The 21,907-nt window shown below is 40.5% G+C and overlaps 2 protein-coding genes across 2 annotated transcripts in view; one reads left to right on the forward strand and one right to left on the reverse strand.

Moving 5' to 3' along the window:
- LOC106920221 (piezo-type mechanosensitive ion channel component 2) overlaps window positions 1–19,705 on the forward strand; it is a 45,696-nt gene extending 25,991 nt beyond the window's left edge. The window contains exons 19-53 of the mRNA XM_088007555.1: window positions 187–359; window positions 867–1,043; window positions 1,517–1,681; window positions 1,876–2,076; window positions 2,170–2,374; window positions 3,104–3,205; window positions 3,306–3,471; window positions 4,506–4,749; window positions 4,885–4,981; window positions 5,723–5,882; window positions 6,378–6,467; window positions 6,615–6,703; window positions 7,092–7,157; window positions 7,915–8,027; window positions 8,177–8,297; window positions 8,377–8,451; window positions 8,570–8,736; window positions 8,866–9,053; window positions 9,170–9,328; window positions 10,130–10,450; window positions 10,574–10,832; window positions 11,377–11,565; window positions 11,649–11,856; window positions 11,967–12,099; window positions 13,166–13,313; window positions 13,406–13,620; window positions 14,262–14,420; window positions 14,535–14,682; window positions 15,308–15,496; window positions 15,660–15,752; window positions 16,178–16,347; window positions 17,207–17,323; window positions 17,925–18,004; window positions 18,179–18,404; window positions 18,667–19,705. Of these exons, the coding sequence (XP_087863681.1) occupies window positions 187–359; window positions 867–1,043; window positions 1,517–1,681; window positions 1,876–2,076; window positions 2,170–2,374; window positions 3,104–3,205; window positions 3,306–3,471; window positions 4,506–4,749; window positions 4,885–4,981; window positions 5,723–5,882; window positions 6,378–6,467; window positions 6,615–6,703; window positions 7,092–7,157; window positions 7,915–8,027; window positions 8,177–8,297; window positions 8,377–8,451; window positions 8,570–8,736; window positions 8,866–9,053; window positions 9,170–9,328; window positions 10,130–10,450; window positions 10,574–10,832; window positions 11,377–11,565; window positions 11,649–11,856; window positions 11,967–12,099; window positions 13,166–13,313; window positions 13,406–13,620; window positions 14,262–14,420; window positions 14,535–14,682; window positions 15,308–15,496; window positions 15,660–15,752; window positions 16,178–16,347; window positions 17,207–17,323; window positions 17,925–18,004; window positions 18,179–18,404; window positions 18,667–18,922 (5,669 nt within the window). The 3' untranslated portion in view covers window positions 18,923–19,705. The remainder of the gene's footprint in view (window positions 1–186; window positions 360–866; window positions 1,044–1,516; window positions 1,682–1,875; window positions 2,077–2,169; window positions 2,375–3,103; window positions 3,206–3,305; window positions 3,472–4,505; window positions 4,750–4,884; window positions 4,982–5,722; window positions 5,883–6,377; window positions 6,468–6,614; window positions 6,704–7,091; window positions 7,158–7,914; window positions 8,028–8,176; window positions 8,298–8,376; window positions 8,452–8,569; window positions 8,737–8,865; window positions 9,054–9,169; window positions 9,329–10,129; window positions 10,451–10,573; window positions 10,833–11,376; window positions 11,566–11,648; window positions 11,857–11,966; window positions 12,100–13,165; window positions 13,314–13,405; window positions 13,621–14,261; window positions 14,421–14,534; window positions 14,683–15,307; window positions 15,497–15,659; window positions 15,753–16,177; window positions 16,348–17,206; window positions 17,324–17,924; window positions 18,005–18,178; window positions 18,405–18,666) is intronic.
- A 468-nt stretch (window positions 19,706–20,173) lies between these two features.
- Window positions 20,174–21,813, reverse strand: atp5f1e (ATP synthase F1 subunit epsilon). Its single transcript, XM_014991132.2, has 3 exons — window positions 21,689–21,813; window positions 21,228–21,349; window positions 20,174–20,366 (listed from the first exon to the last, which is right to left on the reverse strand). Coding segments are annotated over exons 1-3 (156 nt in total). The 5' UTR covers window positions 21,721–21,813; the 3' UTR covers window positions 20,174–20,364.
- Between the last annotated feature and the right edge of the window lie 94 nt (window positions 21,814–21,907).

Consider the following 21,907-nt stretch of genomic DNA (forward strand, 5'->3'; position numbering starts at 1 on the left):
TTATTTATCAGGTCTCTCTGAACTCCTTAATAGCTGCTGCGGGTTTAATACGGTAATTTATTTTAAGTTAGATTTTATAGGCTGAAAAAGAGCCAGGACAAAATGTCTCTCGTATAGCGTTTTGGACTTAATGCATACGAATCGTCTCTAAACGGCTCCGTCTGCGATCCGTTTCTCCGTCAGAAGCTGTGCCGAGCAGCCCGGAGGACAAGTGGGTGACGATCGTGGACCGGGCGAGCCTGCTCATCATCCAGGCGGTGTCTTTACTCCGCCGGGTCCAGGAGCTAAGCTGGAGAATCCTGGAGCTCCACAGCCTGAAGATCGTGTCTTCTGGCATCATCTGGGTGTCACTTCAAGAGGTCGGATTTATGTTCGGCTCGTCAGTGTGAATTGTTTCCAGTTTTGGTCAAAATCTATCTGCTCAGTTCGGAAACAGCTATAATTACAAAATGCCTTCACATTTTGTAATTTCGTCCCGTCTCAACTACAAATCCTAATGTTTTATAATTGAGATTTTACATGACAGGCCAACAAAAGTAGTGAATAATTGTGAAGTGGATGGAAAACGATGCATGGCCTTCGACAGCTGTGCTCATACTGAGATTCAAAGTAACACAAATGGTTCCTCTGAATTTCATTATGGAGAATCTTCACGAATGAGGCTAGATTCAAATGCATTCCGCACTTTTCAGATTTAAATTTGTAGAAAAAGCTTTACTTAATCGTCATTTACCCGACTGCATAGTCTTAAATGTGCCAGTTTTCTTGATCTATCACATAACATCTAAATGAAATCGAAGTTTGTAGCTGTAAAAAAAAAAAGACACCATTGAAACAACGGTCATTGACGGATTTCATTTTCCTAGGTTTCCCTGATGAACTTTCTGTTCCTGGTCCTGTGGGTGTTTGCGCTCCCATTCCCACGGCTACGCCCGCTGGCCTCCAGCTTCTCGGCGGTGTGGGCCTGCGTCATGGTGGTCTGCAAGATGTTCTATCAGCTCAAAGTGATCAAACCTCTGGATTACTCCTCCAACTGCACCGCTGTGAGTTCACCTCACGCCTGGCTTCAGGTTCATTTCGGTCTTTCTCGTCCACTTTCTTGGCTTTCAGTTGGGCACGGATCAGAATCCTATTTTGTGAGGATTTAATGTTAAGATGAAATTGTTTTATTTAACCTGTGTATTTTCTCAAGGAAAACATGGACCTTCAGAAAGCCTGGAGATGTGACGATGGAGTCAAATTTTCACGACTCCATCGTGAAAAAACCTTTTGCCTTTCGACGTGTTTTCTGCATTTTTCCATTTTTTTTTATTTATTTAATTGATCTGTTTACTAAATTGTAATATGTATTCTTGTCCTGATTAGTGATAATCAGGACAAGAATACATAAAATTTCAAGTATGTTGTACCAAGATAATCGTTATTCTTGTAAAAAAGAAAATGTCAAGGTAAACTCCTTCAACAAAATCAGCTTTTTTACGTCTTAATATTTTCGAACTCGATCTTGGGGTTCTAGGGCTTACTGGCCTCCAACAGATCTGGGCTGGATGACGGAGCAGATTTGAGGGGAAACCTGATGGAGCTGCTCAGGAGGTCCGTTCTCTACGCCGAACCCGTCGACCCGGTCTACTGGTGCGGAGCTCTGCGGAAGTGCGAGGGGAGAATCCTGCCCTGCCTCAGGGTACGATGAAATCTGCTTTCTGCTAAATCCCTTCATGCTTTGCTAACTTAAAGTTAAACAAACAAACAAACAAAAAATATATATATTAATGTCAATATGTTTTCAAAAGCAGAAAGGATAAACAATTTCTAATGTATTTTCTTGAAAATTGAAGTTTCTTTTGGGGGATTTGGGTTGTTTCGTCCACGTTGTAGAACCACCTGATGGTACTCGGGTTGCTTGTTTTCGAGGCGACTGTCCATCGCCACCAGCTCTACTTTCGTCTCCGTAACGACCTGAAGCCTCCTTCCTTCAGCGTCATCTTCCAGTTCATCACAAGGCAGCACCTGGACCACGGCGTCCTGCCCTGCGTCAAATACTTCATCAACTTTGGCTTCTACAAATTTGGGCTGGAGGTGCTGCTGGTGAAGTTTCTAAAGTGCCTTTTGCTGTCTTCACTTACCAGAACATGTCTGACTCCTTTCACTGTGCTCACACTTACTCCTTAGATCAGTTTGATCATGGCGGTGAACGTGATCGGTCAGAGGATGGACTTCTACGCTCTGCTTCATTCCTGCGCTTTGCTAGCCGTGTTGTCGCGCCGCCGCAGGAAGGCCATAGGAGAGGTTTGGCCCAAATACTGCTGCTTTACAGCCGGGCTCATGGTGTTCCAGTACCTGCTCTGCATCGGCATCCCTCCTGCTCTCTGCGTCGGTACGCGAATGTGTTCGGTTTGATTTGAATTAGCTTTGGTTTTCATCCAGCTCTTGGACACCTGCTTTCAAACATGACAGAGTAAAAAGCAAATCTGCTGTGGTGTTAGAGAAAAGAAAATCTGAATTTAAAAGTGCAAAAATATCCATTGCTTTATTTAAAGGAGACGGTGTGTATTAAACAACTTTAGTGCTTTAGTTCGTCATATAAATATTCTGGATTTAGCCAAACAACTTGATTTTGTCTCTGTTTTCTGTCAGGTTATGGTTTAAAATAAGAATCAAATAATGAAAGAAATCAAGCAGTTGCGCTACTGCTTATGTGTCTAAGATGCAAACTTTAAAACCACACGTTTAAAAAGTAAACCCTTTATTGCACCTACATGTTTATAGTTCTTAGCGCTGACAGTCGTTTTCCTGCCACTACTGTCCGAATCTGGGTTTCTGTTTACAGGCTCTTAAAACGGCGTAGAGTTTTATCAACTTTAGTTGCACACATAAAACATGAAACTGTACACCTATAACATAACATGACGCGGAAAAACTAAGCAACCCAGAGATACACAGACTGAAACGCAGAGGACCCAGTGCTGAACCCTGAGGTTCACCAGCATTACATTTGAAACATTTCAGGAAATTTGTCATCGTTTTTCTTTTACTCTGACATAATTTTATGCATGTCGTTACATCAGCCATAATCGAATCAATTTCTCCCTGCATGTTCTGGCAGATTACCCCTGGAGAACCGCAGTTCAGCCTTTGAACTCTAACGTCATAAAGTGGTTCTACCTGCCAGACTTTGCAATGAGACCCAATCCTTCCTTCATCTTCTGTGAGTGGATCTTTGCTTCTCGTCTCTTTACTTGCTCCTGCGTTTCTACGCACCAACTTCTGACCTCCGTCTCCGTCCTTCTCCGTCCTTCTCCCTGCAGACGACCACCTCCTGCTGCTCTGCTCGTCTCTGCAGTGGCAGGTTTTCGTGGAGGAGAACCGAGCCGCTGTGCGACTTCTGGCTGGAGACAACGTGGAGATCAGCCGCAATTTGGATCCGTGTTCCTTCAACCAGTTCATTCCAGTCGACAACTTCCTTCACTGCAGGTTGGTGTTGTTGTTTTATGCAAATCTTTTCAGAATGACGTCTCATGATGTCAGTTATTAGCTAAAGCAAAATCAAGTTGGAATGATTTTAATATATTTTGAGTGTGTTTTTTCTTATCTTTGACATTATGTTTCACCACCAATATTGAATCAAAGTGTTGCTTTGCCGTCTTCTTCATCTTACTTGACAACAGCTGGTTAGCAGAAAGTATCTAAAGGTTGAATCTGAGACTTTCTAACAACTCTTTGCTGCAGTTTAGTGACATTTTTCAGTTTGCTGAATGTGCATGGAGCTCGGAGGCTTCAGACTTATTTGCACACCGTTACCAGGGTGATAATAAATGTTTCCTGGCACTGTGTGCTGACAACTTTATTTGCAGAAAGTTGCCTTCATTGCTCCACTTAAGAGTCTGCAGATTTAGATTGTACTCTTCTTTTTTTTTTTTTATACACAGCAGTACATAAACAGTATCAAACTTAAATAGTTACTAATTATTGTGGTTGGCGAAATACAAAAATAGACATGGCTTATTATGCGTTTCCATTCTTGTACTTTATTTTTGTGCCCCGACTAGAATATAAAATGTTTTTATGTTTTGCATTTGACAACAATCCTCTCATTTTGTAAGCCGAAGTGAGAGGATTATAATACTACTATTACAATACTACTAGGATTGCAATACTATTGCTTTATTTAATTATTTGTCCATGTAGGTTTTTCTTGTGGTTATTTTTGTCCTGTTTTGTTGTAGAGATTTTCTCCTAGGAGCTTATCGAAATTCAGGTGATGCAACCTGGCCAATATATGCAGATGTAACTTAACTAACATTTGGATGTGTGACATTAAACATGAGCATTTTATTTTTTTAGGATACTTGTGATCAATTTTAGATAATCTAATGACAACTTTCTGGCTTTTTTCAAATGGAAAACATGTGTGTGTGTGTGTGTGTGTGTGTGTGTGTGTGTGTGTGTGTGTGTGTGTGTGTGTGCGTGCGTGCGTGCGTGCGTGCGTGCGTGTGTTTTGTCCCCAGGTCCTACCTGGACATGGTGAAGGTGTTTGTTTACAGCTACTTCTTCTGGCTGGTCCTCTGCCTCATCTTCATCACAGGCACCACGCGGATCAACATCTTCTGCCTCGGCTACCTGGTGGCCTGTTTTTACTTCATGCTGTTTGGCGGCAGCGTCCTGATGCAGCCTGTCAGATACATCCTTCGCCTGTGGGACTGGCTCATCGCCTACACCTGCTTTGTGATCGCCATGAAGAACCTCCTGTCTGTAAGTGGCAACACGGCACAAACACAAGGGCTCCATCTTTGAAAAACAGTACGGCACCGAACACTTTCAGACATGCAGCTCCTTGTTCTCAGATTTGTCAACCGGGTTTTTGACCCAGTTATTTGATTCCTTCAGCTTGGCGCTTGTGCGTATCTGGACAGCCTGCTGAAGAACAGCTGCTGGTTAATTCAGGCCTTCAGCATGTTCTGCACCATCAAAGGCTACAATGTTCGTAAGTGTTTGCAGTAATTACACATTAACAAGTTTTTTCCCCCCACATTTTTTTATATTGCAAACTGTATTTTATTGAGATTTAATGTGTTAGACAAGCAGAAAGTGGTGCATCACACGCCGTGCCGGTGTGTTGGTGGTCCTCGGCGTCGGTGGACCTGGGTGTGTGTCAGGTCACTTTCCTTTTGGAAAGTAAACTTTCACCCGGTTGTAAAGTCTGTTGCTGCCACCACCATTTATTCTTCCTGTACCTTTGATGTTTTTTTTTCCAGCCAATGAAAACTTGCGCTTTGTACATACATTTTAAATTTTTTAAAACATTGTACTCTGTCAATTCATTAAGTTTAAATACGTTTTGCTGTATAAATATTGTGTTTGTGGAAGAAAAATCCAATGTTTTACAAGTGTTTCCCCGCACTTCCACACAGTTTTCTAACATGGAAACAATCAGTGAGTCGTACAAAATATATCAGACATTTTTGTTTACCATAGCCAACAAAAATAGCTTGGGTTATTTTAACTTTTAAAATAAAACAGACTTTTAATGAGAAGCTTGAATGTTGTTCCTTTAAAAAATAAAAAAAAGTGCTTCTAATCCGACAAGCCAGCCTCACATATTACACTTCAATACATACAACTGCACTTAATGCACATTTTGGTTACAAATTGAGTCTGTTTGTGCCTTGAGACGACGTTCGCAGTCTGATCTGTAAAAAATGATTTCTGTCTCTGTGCATCTCAGCTGAGCCTACGGATGAGTGCGAGCTGCCAGAGGGCGAGGCCGGCATCGTCTGGGATGCGATATGCTTCACCGTGCTGCTGGCACAGAGGAGGGTCTTCCTCAGCTACTATTTCCTCTACGTGGTGTCGGATCTCAAGTCCGCTAAGATATTGGCATCGAGGTCTGACTTCCAGTTATTAATGAAACTTTTATGGAGACATTTGCGACGTTTAAGCATACGAGAGGCGCTTGATACTTTAATAGGTACTTTAGGTTCATTATGATGTTTATATAAAGAAAAAAGCCTGCCTTTCCTGTTTTTTTTTAAGCAGCGTGTTAATATAGAAGTAATTACTACAGTTTGCTGGTCCCCATTGTAAGATGCAACTAAATAATTACTGATAGTGTAACACCTGATGACAAAAAGTGAAACAAACAAAAAAAATAATGAACTGTGTGTGTTGACTTTATCTAAATTCATCTAAATCAGAAATATGATTCATCAATGTGTGAACATCAGAAAACCAGCTATTTTCCCTCTAAAAGGGTATAGAAAATAACTATTAAAAATCCACAATAATCTTCTAGGCCAGTAAAAAAAAAAACACACACACACACGCAAGTAAATGACGCCAGCAACAGTTAATTTGTGTTAATTTCTGTTTATCTCTCTAAGGGGCGCTGAGCTGTTTGAGGCCAAAGTGAAGAAGCTGGTTGCAGCCAGATTGGAGATGGAGAAGAAATCTGTGGAGGCACTCAAGAGACAGTAAGCCTGAACAGGAAAAGTCCATCAATCAGTTAATGGATGCAGTATATGATGATGACTGGCTTATTTCCTCTCCACTTCCATTTTTATCTTCTCGTGAAAGAGTAACGAGGGGGTATAAACTTTTTTTTCCCACTCTCTCTGTAGGATGGAGAAGATTAAATCCAAACAGAAGCCTCCGCCTGCTGCGTCGGACAGAGCGGAACCGCCAGCAGGTCCGGAGCGGACGGCATCAGGTGCTGCACGCTAACATGTTTTAGCCTGTAAGAAGATAGCTGTTACCATGGGGATAAAGTCTACTGGAAACATTTATATGCATATTAGACCTGTGTCAGATAAGTCAATTAAGTAGTATTTTTTTTTTTTTTTTTAATTTTTGCTAAATCTAAAAAGAAATTTTAAAATCTGATCAGTAAAATCTTTTATATTGGTTCCAAACTGGACTTTTTTTTTAAATCGCTTGACTGTTCCCACAATACATTGCAGGCAACGCAAATGCAGCAAAATCTGAGTGTGTTGCTGAGGTTTAAAGTCGGGTGATTCGCTGCGTTTCGTTTTGACCAACTGCTTCTACTCTTGCTCGGAAAATTGAAGCAAATAACCAGGATGGTTGTTTATTTGCAGGCGATGAGGAGAACGAAAAGAAAGATGCAGGAAAATGGTGGAAGCCTTGGGTCTCTCAGCCTGGAGGTGAGCGGCGAAATCCATCAGAAACCTCCTGAACGTTTCCACATTTGGTCACTTTACAGCCACAGACTTCACCATCGTTTCAGTAAATTTAACATAAGTGTTTTGCGGTTTTATGTGAGACAATGCAATAAAACTTGCTAAGTGTAAGGAAAGTTTGATACCATTAAACAAAATCCAATGCAACACTCAAAAGTCACCTAATTGGTAAACAGAGTGACCTTTACTGATGAGTGGGAAGCAGAAAGTTATTGTTGAAAGAAGTTCTGTTTTAAAAATGTAGTGAAACATGGTGATGGCAGCATCATGCTGTGGGGGACCTCTCTTCAGGAGGGAGAAGGGAAGCCGGTCAGAGTTCATAGGAAAATCCTGGAAGAAAAGATGTCAAATGCAGCAAAAATATGATTTCTTTTTCTTTCAGCTTCATAATTATATTCTATGTTGTATTAGTCTCTCATATAAAACTCCAACAAAATATGTAAAAAAAAAATTAAAAAAAACATTGAAGGATGTGGCAAAATGTGAACAAAATGAAGGGGTATGTATATTTTTTTTTGTAAAATTCATTGTAAAATTGTCAAATATCTTTACTTTCTTTTTTCCTTATTAGCCTGAATCTTAAAATAAAACACACATATGGAGTTTTGTTTTTGTCTGGTTGCAGAGTTTTTGCATCAGAGCAGCTTTTTTTTTTGTTCGGTTTCTTTATTCAGAGTCTTCCCCTGCTTAATGACAGTTCTGACTTTGGTATTGAACACAGTGGAGAACAACTGTGGCTACCACCTGTTTGAGAGCGACAGCGAGGAGGAAGAAGAAGAAGTTACAGAGGTGAAGGACGGAGAGGAACCACCAAAGAAGAAATCAGCTTTTCAGGTAAACAGATAAAGCAAAACGATAAGTAGTTTTTTTTTTTTTCCCCCAGGCTGTCACATACTGACAGATAAGCGGATCATTTTTCTGATGAAAGGAAGCATAAAGTAGCTCAGTGTTTATGTTCCAGTTATGTTTTTTTTATGTTCCAGTGGGCGTATAACGCCTGGACTACCAGCTCCAAATCGGCTCTGAAGGATTTAAAGAAAGAAAAGAAAAATTTAAAGAAAGAGGAGAAGAAGAGGGCTAAGACAGAACTGCAGAAGCAGCAGGGTGAGACAAAAAAATGTCACAATAACCAAAAGACTGGATAAAAAAAAAAATAGAGATAAAAAACCGAATATTTTTTCAGGCATAGACAGAGCCGATTCCAGTGAGGATGAACTTGATGGAAGCACTGTGGCGGAAGAGGGAGAAGAAGAAAGAGGTGAGCTCACCTGTGAGGGGCGTTGGTGTTGTGTTTCTACATAACGCTGTTATTAAGTTCAAACAGTGAACAGCCAAATCACACCGGATCACGTCCACGTCTCGTTCGCGTCCTGCAGAAAACATCCTGCAGCGCGTCCTGAACACGCTCAAGTTCAGCTGGATGTTTCTGCAGTCTCTGCTCGACGATTTGACGGACAGCCTGAACGATTTCTGCAAAGACAGCCTGGACATTTCCAAAGTGCTGCGATTGGAGCGAGCGCTGCTCAACCAGCAGCGAAAGAAGGTGAGATGACAAAACGTCGACCCTGGAGACTGTAAAAGTGAGAAAACATTTCCGTCCCACCCGGAAGCTATCTAACTTCAAACTTTGTGCTGTGGAACGGAAGAACAAACTCTGTGTGCATCTCTGCAGGGAAAAGAAGTGAGTCAGGAGAGCGTGAAGCAGTTTTACGAAACCTGGATATCCCGTCAAAACACGTTGTCGTCCGAGGAAGGTCTGGACGCGCTCTCTCCTCCTCCGACCCCGCCTCCCGTTGTCTCCTCACGTCACGTCTATGAGAAACTGAAGAGCCAGGCCTCCGCGGGCAGCAGCTTTGACAGGTAGACCTCAGGACTCAGTCTGAATTTGCTTCTCTTGTATTTGCATTTTTGAAAACTAAAAAAAGAAGAAGAAGAAAGCCTCAGTCTAACCCCACTTGGCTCCTGATCTCCTTCAGTTGTATGACGGATGAGACGATGCTGGGCTCCCGACAGCCAACGCAAGAGGAGCTGGACGAGCCTCCCGCCGCCCCGCCTGCTTCCCTGCTCCGACGGAGGCTGATAAAAGAGGCAAACATCGACCAGAGCTCCTTTGAGACTGATACTCTACCACAGAGGTGAAGGAACATGTTGGATACGCACTTCAGTCGAAGTACAACTATGATGCAAACTGTAACCAAAAATAGTGCAGAAGCGTCCGTGCTAAAATAAAGGGGGTAGGAAGTCACCCTTTAAATTATCTTATCATATTGCCTCTCTTCTTAGCAAGCGTTAAGGGAAGTATAAGCTTTAATATATTTGGGAGATCTTCAGATTTATGTATGGATTTCATCAGCATTTCAAAGTCTTGCTACACTAAAAAACTTTAGAAGCGTTGCTGCAGGGTAAACTATGATAAAGCAGAAATCAATGATCAGAATCAGAATTCATCTTATTGTCATTATGCATGAGAGAAAGCAGAATAAAATAATTTTAAAAAAAAGCTACTCTGGGTCATCAGCCCATAAGTAAATATTTGGTTTGTTTGTTGGTTTATCAGTTATATTGTACTTCTTATTTTAATTCAGAACTAACTTATAATCATAAGTATGACAAAGTATTAGGGCCATGCTAAGAAAATAAAAAAAAAATGAAATTACAAGAATAAAGTCATAGTTACAAGATTCCAACTATGACTTGTAGCATTGCAATTTTAGTATCATGTTATGGCTTCATTCTCTTGCTACTTTATTGTCCTAATGCTATGACTTTACTTTCAAAATTCTATAACTTTATTCTCGTAATATTTCTTAATTTGATCAATCTGGTCTCGTAATTGTATTTATTTATTTAATATTTTCTTAGTATGGCCCTAATACTCCGTCGTATTGTCGCGACTTGGTTGAAAGTTTGGTTTTTCCTCTTATTTTTCTCTAAAGCCAAGAAGGTGATGACCGTCAGCACGACGACCCAAAACAAGATGAGGACGTTGAGAAGGACGAAGAGGATAGTGAAAAATCGGATCGGGATCAAAATATAGAAGATGGAGACGAACAACAAGCTCATCCAGACCCGGAGAAAGATGAGGCGGATGAAAAAGCGCAGCAGAGAGAAGAGGGCGAATACCCCGGATACGTGGAGTGTGCCTCAATGACTGACCAGCAGAGCGAGGAAGAAAAAAGTCTCGACCTCTCAGAGTCTCCAGCACCTCTGACTCAGGAAACCAGGAACCTCACAGCCAGCGAGCTGCTGCTGAACAAGTCAGTACGCACACAACAGCCAGTCAAAAGCAAAATTAGAGTCAAAATCAAACCTTTTGCTTGTCTGCTGCATAACAACTTTGTCGTTTTTTTTCCCTGCCTCCTTTTCTCCCGGCTCCGCAGCATGTTTGAAAACGACGAGATCTCGGAGTCTGATAAGTTTTTCAAGACGCTGCCGCGGCCGGTGAAGCTGCTCTTCGCTCTCTACAACACCATGGTGTCCAAGTCGGAGATGCTGTGCTACTTTGTCATCATCCTCAACCACATCGTGTCGGCGTCGTTCCTCTCGCTCATCCTGCCCATTCTGATATTCCTCTGGGCCATGCTGTCGGTGCCACGGCCGACCAAACGCTTCTGGATGACGGCTATAATCTACACGGAGGTAGGTCGGTGCATCGGCTGCGAACATTTTCCCCTCTTGTAATAAATAGCTTTTGTTTCATGTTCTTTAATTAGAAATGTCAAAAAGTGAGTACTGTGACCTTTTTTCACTTCATCGCAAACTTCACTGTGTTTTATTGGGATTTCATGTGATAAACCAGCACATAGTAGAGCATAATTGTGACATAAATTTGAATTGAGATTGATACTTGATTGCATTTCTTGATTTTCTTTGTGTTGTTTGTTCTGTAATGTTCTCTATCAAACTGCTGAGGTCTTCACACACCATTTATGCTGCGTAATTATGCTTTGATTAAATGATACACAGGCACACTCTTATTTACTTCAAATGTTTCTTCTGAAGACAGTTTGTGCTACTAGGTTTTATGTGGTTGAAAATAAATAACTTCTATTCCACAATTATCCTCTGGTTTGTGTCGCTCTCTCAAATAAAAGATGGTTGTTTGTTTGGCACTATTCCTGAAATCCTGCCTTTAATAGGCTAATCACAACTTGTTTGGATTCGTCTCTTTTCTCTGTCCCAGCTTACAGTCGTAGTGAAGTACTTTTTCCAGTTCGGTTTCTTCCCCTGGACCACGTCTGCTTACAGAGGAATCAACGCAGACCGGCCCTTTGCCCTGCCAAACATCATCGGGGTGGAAAAGAAAGATGGCTACGTCCTGTTTGACCTCATCCAGCTGCTCGCTCTGTTCTTCCACCGCTCTATTCTGAAGGTGAGTCCGTCTTTTTGCTTAAACAGCCCCGTCTGACAGCGCAGACGCCGGTGAGCTGGGTAGTTCTCATGCCTCTCCTGCAGTGCCACGGGCTGTGGGACAACAAGGAGGTGGAGATGCCCGACTTCTTCAAGAAGCTGAAGAAGAAGGTGGACAAGAAGAAGATGACCGGAGTGGATAAGACGGGGTGCAAGGAGAAATCGTTGCGCCGGCTGAAGTTCCTCCCCATTCAGGCCTCCACCACCTCCATATTCTGCAGACAAAAGCAAAATGATTCTGAAGAATCTGTTGGTGAGAAACATACGTTTTGCCTGTGAGCTGCCTCTTATCACCAACATGTCCACAGGTTTATTAATGTAAGTTTTCTTTGATTGTTTTCTTTTTTTTTTTTTGCATTGGAGAGGAGAAAGCAAAGAGGCAGCGCAGCAAGAAGAAGCGGCCGCAGCGTCGCACTGCTCCTCTGTCCAGGAAGCAGAGGATCAGACAGCATATCAGAGAGACGATGCTGCAGGCCAAAACCACCTGCATAGAAGTGTACGTAGTTTCTCTGTGGGGCTTTTCAAAAGATATTTTCACTTTGTTCACTATTTATAGTCCGGAGGTTTAGTCGCATTGAATTACTGCTTTTATTTTATGACCTGCTCAGAATTTGGTGACGTTACAACAACATATCTTAATGCATGTTAGTAGAACTTTATGTGATTGCAGGGTTTCCTCCAAAGTATTATAAGCCTGACGGGCCACCAGGCTTTACTCGTGCCCCCACCAGGCTAAGCATTACTTATTTATTTAAGTCTTTTTAAAATGTTTGCCTTTTTTTAAGACTTTATAGTTGGTGATCAGGCGTTAATCTTCCAATCTTTTAATAACACATAATTATCGAGTGATATTTGAAAATTTTCTGTCAACTTTAAACATTTTTTAACTCAAAAACACAACAGGCCACTGGATGAATGACTGCCCTAGTGCCCAACCACCAGGCTTAGCAGGTTTTCTGGGGGAAACCAAAGTAGCTCTTCATTATTCAGTTTATGAAAAATGATGCGATATCTTCACATTTATTTACTAATAAAAATCTGAAAGGTGTGGCAAGCATTTGCATTCATTTGATTTTAGTTTGATACCAGTACACAGTGTGTACCAGCTCCAAATTTAATTTCAACATGAATTCTTACGTGTAGAATAGGGCGCCATGATTGGATTTGACCTTTGTTTTTGTTTTTTTGTTTTTCCAATGCATGGATGAAAACTAACATGGGACCTCACCATGAAGACACAATCCTCCTTACCAAACATGGTGATGGCAGCATCATGCTGTGGGTATCAAGATGGACAGGGAAGCTGAGATAACAGGAAGATGAATAGGGATGGACCACACTTTTCAGATTTTTATTTGAAAAATATTTGAAAACTATATTTCTACTTCCTACTCACAATCATGGTCTGTTATTTAAAACCCACCAAAATACGTTTGAGGTACTGAGACTGAGGTGTGCGAGTTTAACTAAATATGTACTTATTTTTGCGAGGCAGTGTTTTGGAGCAGAGCAAAGTGTGACGTCTCTCTTTCTCTCTCTCCCTCTCTCTCTCTCTATTTCAGAGCTCTCCACATCTATCTCCCCATCAGGCAGTTCTTCTACGACATCATCCACCCTGACTACAGCCCCGTGTGTGACGTCTACGCCCTCATGTTTCTTATTGACGTCGTCAATTTCATCGTGACCATATATGGATACGGGGCGTTTGGGGTACACACATGAGCACAACTTTTCTACCGTATGCGGTTAGGATTAGACAGGATTCTGTGTGGAACATCACCCAGTTTCTGCCTCCTCTTTAGAAATACTCCTCCTCTGTGGACATCTCAGAGACTCTGTCAGAAGACCAGGTTCCCGAGGCCTTCCTGGTCATGCTGCTCATCCAGTTCGGCACCATGATTGTCGACCGCGCCCTGTACCTGAAGAAGTCTCTGCTGGGGAAATGTGTTTTCCAGGTTGTGCTGGTGTTCGGCATACACTTCTGGATGTTCTTCATCCTCCCCGGAGTCACGGAGAGGTCAAAGCTTTTTTTTTCTTTTTTTTTTTTCTCTTCAAACTGGTTTACTGGAATGAAGCCGACTAACCTTCGCCGTAAACTTAGCCTTGGCATAAAGTTGTGGACTATGTTTAAAAGCTGGAAATCAACCAATTCTAAGCCTAATATTTATTCAGTTATGAAAGAAACTTGACAAACGATATGCTTCACTAAGGGACATTTCACCAAATATTAGAGGGGCTGCGTTTATGTTAGAGATTTTATTTATAATGAGAGGACAAGAGGAAATCCACAGTACATTCCAACTCGTGCTTCCAACTTTTATTTCGTTGAAGATGATGTGTTCAAATTCCACCATGCACAAAAAAAATATTAATTCAATAATTTTTAAGCACTGTAGTTATGCCTGTAAGTTAATCACCTGAGAAGTATAGATTGGGTTTGTATCGCTTTAAGAATTTATAAACTCCTGAGAAAGACACAACTTTAAAAGCAAAGAGAGGAAAGGACTGGACTGACATAAATAACACTTTTTTTATGAAAGGGTTTTTATGACACCCTGCGTCTGTTTACTTTCTGTCATAATAAACTCAGGCAGTGAATCTGTCGCTTGGTAATAAAAAGACGGCGTTGATGTCTCTGTTTATCTCTGTCTGCTCCAGGAGGTTCAACAGTAACCCGATTGCTCAGCTTTGGTATTTTGTGAAGTGCATCTACTTCGGACTGTCTGCCTATCAGATCAAATGCGGCTACCCAAACCGCATCCTGGGCAACTTCCTCACCAAGAACTACAACTACCTCAACCTCTTTCTCTTTCAGGGGTACGATTTCCTTCAGCAGTTACCTCAAGCAAACACTGTAGCTTTTAAAATATATCTGCTTTGTTTGTTTGTTTGTTTGCTTTTTCAAATGGCTCCCCGACTCTCTCCTTTCAGCTTTCGGATGGTTCCTTTCCTCACTGAGCTGAGGGCCGTGATGGACTGGGTTTGGACCGACACCACTCTGTCTCTCTCCAGCTGGATTTGTGTTGAAGATATCTACGCAAACATATTCATCCTCAAATGCTGGAGAGAGTCTGAGAAAGTAAGAGAGTGTGCCTTACATCCATAACCACAAATTTGCATGAAATTTATTTGGATTTTATGCGATAGAACAACAAAAAGTAGTGCACAACTGTGCTAATTTTCCAAAGAATAATGGATAAAACGTTCAGCCTCTAAATGTTAATTTTAGAGGCTGAAGCGTGATGGACACATTAAAAGCTGCAGCTGCAGTGAAGGCATTTCCACAAAGCATTCACGTAGAGGTTGAACATATGGATCAGGTTTTTATTGTTAAAAATAAAAAAAAAACCTTCTCTTTACAATCACACTCTGCTTTCCATTGCTCTGTCACCTGAATCCTGACAAAATTCATTGAAATTTGCCATTAAAATTCCAGAAAGTGAAAAAGCTCCTGTGGTACGAATACTTTTTCAGGCACAGCAGGTCACAGTTACTATGGTAGCAATGATTTAAACTTATATGAAGTAATTAGTAAATGTGCATGAAGCAATTAGTTGGAGTGTTTAGACATTATTTGTCTCTTTAAAGAAAGATCAAATACATCCTAGTAGATACATATAGCGCGATAAATTTTTAAGTTTTTAAGTCTGCAGGAGTTTTAATCTACATAAGAAGAAGCTAAACAGCTGTTTTCAATTTTCCAGAAATTTCCACACCCCCCAGGGCAGAAGAAGAAGAAAGTGGTCAAATATGGGATGGGTGGCTTCATAATCTTTGCCCTGATCAGCATCATGTGGTTCCCACTCCTCTTCATGTCTCTGGTCCAGTCAGCGGTCGGAGTGACCAATCAGCCGTTAGACGTCTCCATCCAGCTCAGCATCGCGGGATATGAGGTCAGCACCAGCTCCGTCTGCTAGGACTCTTCTTGTGCCACAGAAAGACTTAGAAGCTAACATTTTGCTGCCCGATTTGAAGTGTGAGTCGACGTTAACGTGCTGTGCATGTTCATACGTTGGTAGATGAATGTCTTTCTCTGTCTGGTGTGTCTTTTTACAGCCTCTGTTCTCCATGACCGCTCAGGAGCAGAACTTGGTCGCATACACCGAAGCCGGATTCAACCGACTCACAAAAGTTTATGCTACTCATCCAGTGAGACATGTTCACTTTACTGCAAAGTCAAAGAAATCCACTGCATGGGATGACAAGCAGAGGAAAACTCTACAAACCAGTAGAAAACGGACTATAACCAACACGTCTTTACTTTTTTGTGATTAACATTGAAAAAAAAAATTCTAAACAATAAAAAAAAAACAGATCTAATATTTATTTAGATATTCAACACATTTGTCTAGACAAAATTAATCCTGTTTGAGGTGAGAATCGATGCACAAATCAAACCATAAATGCATTTGAAGGACTCAGATGAGGATTTGATTGTCTACGTTGAAAATTAACAGTGGCTGATTTAGTTTTTTTTTTTTTTTTTTAATAAAATCGAGACATTTCAAGTGTCAGACATTTATTTGAGACCCATTAGAAGGCGTAAGTCCGTTTGCTCTCGCTGTGCCTTCCAGGGTGCCATGCAGTTCCTGATGAACTACGAAGCCGAGGACATTGTCGCCGCTAAAATCAAGAGTGATGCCAGTCTGCTTTGGACCATCAGCCCCGCCAGTCGAGCAGCAATGATCGAGGAACTGAGCAACTCTTCTCACATATACATGACTTTACGCTGGACGCTGCTCAGGTTCGATCACGCAAATACACTCGGTTGCTTTTTCCCGCTGCGTGTATTTGTATTTCATTTGCAAATGCCTGGATTTACCGAAGGAGAGCTTATGGTGGCAATATGACCCTCTATAATAAACACACAGCATGGTTTTGTACCAGTTCTGCTTTGATCAGTGTTGTAGTTTGACTCAGTTTCCTCATTTTGTATCATCATCTTTCTATTCCAGTTTTTCTACAAAAAAAAAAACTAAAACAGTTTGAAATTGGTAACGCCTGCAACTCTCTCTTACACAAACACTTTTCAGTCCAGATCAAACTATTTTTAACCCTTTAATGCCCAATACAACAACCACTGTCATATAACACTGATGTGTAAAAATGAAATTTAGTGGATGCCTTTAACCCCCCATCATCACATCCAAAAACATTTTTTTCTTGCATAGATTTGACATTTTCACACAGAACTTTGTTAAAGAACTTGCATAATATTTAAGTAAATTTGTTAACTACATGCAAAACTCATAATTTGCACTTAAACATAATGATTAATGTTTGACTGTCTACGTCTATATTTTTGTTTCTTTGCCGTGTTTCTGTGCCTTTAATTACCACTGCAAAGCAAACGTTCCCTGAGAGTATACTATTAGCTATACGGTAAAATCAAAATAAACTAATTAATGTTGTTTGTTCACGTCTTCTGTAGGCTGAGTCTGAGTAGGCACGGGTATGATTTAAAGGAGACAAGTGGGGCTGTGTGAATTATAATCAACGTCAATTGATACTGAAGGTGTTCATAAACGTGGCATCTTATGTTACCAAACTGCATAACCTCACAGATAACTGTTGTTTGCTGCTTGTGTTGCTCTCCTCCTCAGGAATGCGTCCATATCAATGAATGTCGAGGCGGTGGGAGAACACACGGTGAAGTTTGAGGACATGGTGTTGAGGGACGGGATTGTCCAAATGCTCAAAGGCAACAGCAACAAACCTGTGTGAGTCCCTCTATAACGACACAACCAGCTGGACTTCACGTGCTTTTTACCCTCTTCACTGCTGTTCTGAAGTGAAACTTTACAAGCCTGAGGTGCTTTTCTATTATCCTGACACTCCAGCTTTACTGTTGCTTCAATAGAGCAATAAAACCAGCGAAACTCCATTTCATTTCACTTCACTGCTTTAGATGTTTTTTCTCACTGTGGTTAGACTGCAAAACATGGTCACAACCAGATTGGATCGGTTATGTTACAGCCCAAAACTTCTTTACATCATGATGATTTATTATACCGACTTATCTGCGAAAAGCCAAATTCAACACATCATAATAAGATATCTATAGGTACAGGAAGACAAAGACAGTTCATGTGAATAAAACAGTTTTTTTTGTTTGTTTTTTTTTTGGAAAGAAAAAGGTGAAGGTAAAGGTAATTTTATTTATATAGCACATTTTCAGCAACAAAGTGGTTTAGAAGAGTCAAAAGGAAATACAAACAAAATAACAAACCAAAGGAAAGAGCAAAAGAAGAAGAAGCTAATAATGTTGATCCTAAATAAATAAGTTAATAAAGGTGTTTATTTGTGTCTTCTTTCCTGAAGGATAATTCATTCTCTTCTGCCAAAATACATACGAGGTCCCAAAGGACAAGACTCGAAAATGGCAACGAGGATGTCAGTAGGTAAGCATCCGTGCACTGAGGGGGTAGTGGTCATTTCTGAACGATGACTTGCCCCTGAGAATGTTGCTTAAGTTTACGATTTAGGCCAACACATGATTGGTGCAATACTTTATTTTGATAGTTTATCTGGTATGAATCTAGAACTTGACTTTCTCCTCGGCACGTTTCCCTCAGACTCATCCGAGCGCTCGGACCTCCGTGGACTCGCCTTCTTCCGGCCCATGTCCATCAAGCTCCAGCAGGCCAACGGCACGTCGGACAAGGAGGCGGGCCAGTGGTGGGTGGTAGAGGAGTGCTCCTCGGTTCTCACCTCCGGCGAACAGAAATGCCACAGCATCGAGATTGTGGTGTTCAATGACAAGGTCAGCCCTTCAAGTCTGGGCTTTCTGGCCGGACATGGGTAGGTAGACAAAAAAAAAAAGATGTGGGATTTACCGAAAAATATACCAACACTTTTGCTCCGCACATTCAGTAATATAATCTGGTCAATGTTTATTTGTATTATTAATCATGCAGCACATGAGCAACGAACCAGATTCTTTGGCTGATTGAATATTTCAAACTATTTTTGATAAATAACATTGCAGTTGTTTTGTTTTCAGACAAAGCACAATGACATGTGATTCTTAATTTGAAGTGTTTTCTTTCTTTGTTGGCTGCAGAATTGTCGGCCTGTACATGTCGGTGGTTCTCGTCATCGGTAAGTTCGTCCGGGAGTTCTTCAACGGGATCTCTCGCTCCATCATGTTTGAGGAGCTGCCCTGCGTGGACAGAGTCCTGAAGCTGTGCACGGACATCTTCGTGGTGCGGGAGACCGGAGAGATGGAGCTGGAGGAGACGCTGTTCGAGAAACTCATCTTCCTCTACCGATCGCCAGAGACCATGATCAAGATGACCAGAGAGAAGAAAGACAGCTAGGACGCAGGACGCCCACCCTCGCTCTGTTACTAGGGTTGAAAGTGCTCACTTTTTAGTGTCTTAGGGTAGAGCAAAGACAGTAGTTTTAGTAGTTAGTAAGAACCGCCAAGCACACTATGCAGCAAGACTATCTTTTCTTCAGGTTTTCCAACTTGTACATGTAGAAAAACAAAAATAGCTCTTAATACAGAAAAGATTGATCTCAAAGTCCTGAATATTTCTTTTTATAAGGACTTCAATCCTTTCCCAACAAAAAGACTAACAATCAAAATATTGTAGTCTTGTATTGTGGGATATTCTTTGCTCTAATATTTAGGTCCTTGTTAAATTTCAGCTTTAGAGTTTTAGAAGTAGGCTAAAGCAAAACCAAAAAAAAAAAAAAACATGTTTTGTGTTTCAGTCTAAATTGGTGTAATGGACACACAGACGAATGTAGGCCATGATTGTTGCACTTATCTTCCTGGTTCACACAAAATAAAATTTACGTGTTTTATTTTAGTAAGATTAAAAACACCGCTTACATACTAAAGTGTTATGTGGGGGAAATTATATAACTTAGATACATGAGGCATGCCAGTTAAGGGCAGATGTTTTAAGAATAAAGTATTCCTTATGTCCAGTTAACCTGAGTTGTAATGGTACATCTCCACCAATACAGCTTCCATGGAATAAAATTATCTAGCTTGAATGTTAAGATTTAACTGACAAAACTCAAACTAACAAAACTGATGCAAAGTCTGAACTAAGATTTTTAATTTTGACTTGAAACCTTCAATAGCTGGATTTCTCCAACTCCTTAATTTTTTCTCTCATTCGTGCTTAATAAAACTCTGGAGAAAGTTAGACCTACTGGAATAGTAGGGAAAAATAGTCACAGATGTTACAGAACAAGTCAGACTTTAACCAGACATTCACAACAGAACCAAATTATGCATTTAACAGTCGTCTATGCAACTTAATAATCGGTCAAGAGTTCCTGTCTACTGACATACAGTTTACTTTGCAGTGCATGTGTGTCTGATGGTTTTGGGTTCAGGATTTGATGGCATTTATTGCAGATCCTTCTCGTGTTAAACTCCAAACTTGGACAAGTGAATGTATCAAGCCTCTGTAAATACCACATTTCTGTACATGTCCATATATACTCAGTAAATATTAAATACCAAAACTTGTTACACAAAAATCTCTCAGCATCTCATTCTGCACCTCTTGACTTTATGCACCAACTGAAAACCAGAGAGGCAAACAGGATTCAAGGTACTCATTTTTAATTACAAATGACAAAGAACAATTTCATTCAGGCCCCAGTCTTTAATGTGACATCTAGATGTTTTCGAACTCTTCTTCTCTCTTTCTTCTCCATGTTTTGAAGGACAGGAGGGCAGCAGGGCTTCACAACCCAGGAACAAAAAAAAAAAAACTATTTACACCACAGATTCACATCCTGAGAGGAAACAAAGGAGAAAGAGAGAAATATTAATACACATCCCCTCGAAAACCTACTTGGAAGTGATGACAGACAAGCCTATATTTCAAAGATGAGCAATGCATTAGTTGTATTGTTTTTGAACATCCACTCAAGTACACTAATTGAGTTTCCAATAATGACCTTTTTCACAGTATTCTAATTTTCTGAGACACTAAATTTGAGATTTTCTTTATTTGTGAGCCATAATCATTAAATGTGCACAAAATGAAAGCTTAAAATACTTGTGGTTAATCTATCAAACGACCGTTCTGAGAGATTACAGGAAGGAAATACTGCCCTTTTACACAATTTTTTTGTACTAGTAAGTATTTTTACACTGTCTATAATGAGAAAAGATACTACTTTTTGCTTTATTTACAATTGCAGGCCAATTAACTGACTAAAATATTTATGAAAAAAGTAGTTTGCTTGAGATTTTATAGTACAAATATACTTTTTTTTAAATCTAATGAAGTATTTTTTTAGCAATTATGGGTCAAGTTTCAGATTAAATTTAAAGAGAAATTACAAGACAATTTCAGATCTTAAAACATACTTTTAACCTACACACAAGAATTTGGCATCATTTTAATGTTATATTTGATATTTCTCTTGTCAAACAAATCTGAAAGTTTTGCTCAGTACCAATAGACAGCCCGTGAATAATACTAATTAATGGCTAATTGAAAGTCTTGGGTGAGTAGAATGCATCATAGAATGATGTGGATTTCACAATAACTTCAAATTCTGCTGTTAGAACCTGAATAAATGCTGCTCATCCTAACATAAGGACGAAAAGAACTACTCTCTAGCAGATTTTTATTATTATTAACTTACATGCTGTTTTTGGCTTGATGATTTTGACACTGGCTTCTGCGGCCTTCAGTGCCTCGCCTTTGAACTGCGGCTTCAGCGCAGCCCGCACAGCGTTGGCGCAGATAGCGGAGAAGCGGATGTAGCTGCATGAAGGACACACCGGTTAGCTTAATGCTAAACAACATATGCTAAGTCTAATTATGACCGGAAAGGAAGTTCCATGTGTTTCAAGTTACAAATGCACCTAAAAGAGCCAGTCAACATTTTTCGTTGACAGTCTAACTCTAATTAGAACCCGTGCAAATCGGTAGGGTAAGCATCAAAGCTAACTTAGGCTAATAGCATGGAGCAGAACCACACAAATCAAATAAAGACGAAACAACACTTAAAAATACTCTTACTTGTACGAGCAAGTTATGTTCGTACATATCACAGTTTCCAAATAATCACCCACTAAATAAAATTTAACATCATTTTGTTACCTCAGGCCTGCCTGTCTCCAGTATGCAACCATTTTGACTGCTCCGTGACTTCAAGGACAGGTCGGGAAGGTGCGTGATGACGTCATATCACATACGCCAAGCTTATTTTGTCCAATCGGGAGCAAGTCTGTCAATGATTGGCAGAGATAGCACATCCCTAAACAGAAGCTCCCTCAAACACTGACAAGACAAAGGTCTCATATAATTGATTCCGCTTCA

This window comes from Poecilia mexicana, unplaced genomic scaffold (assembly GCF_051168715.1).
Source record: "Poecilia mexicana isolate PSO_F unplaced genomic scaffold, ASM5116871v1 scaffold_7, whole genome shotgun sequence".
Classification (NCBI taxonomy): Eukaryota; Metazoa; Chordata; class Actinopteri; order Cyprinodontiformes; family Poeciliidae; genus Poecilia; species Poecilia mexicana.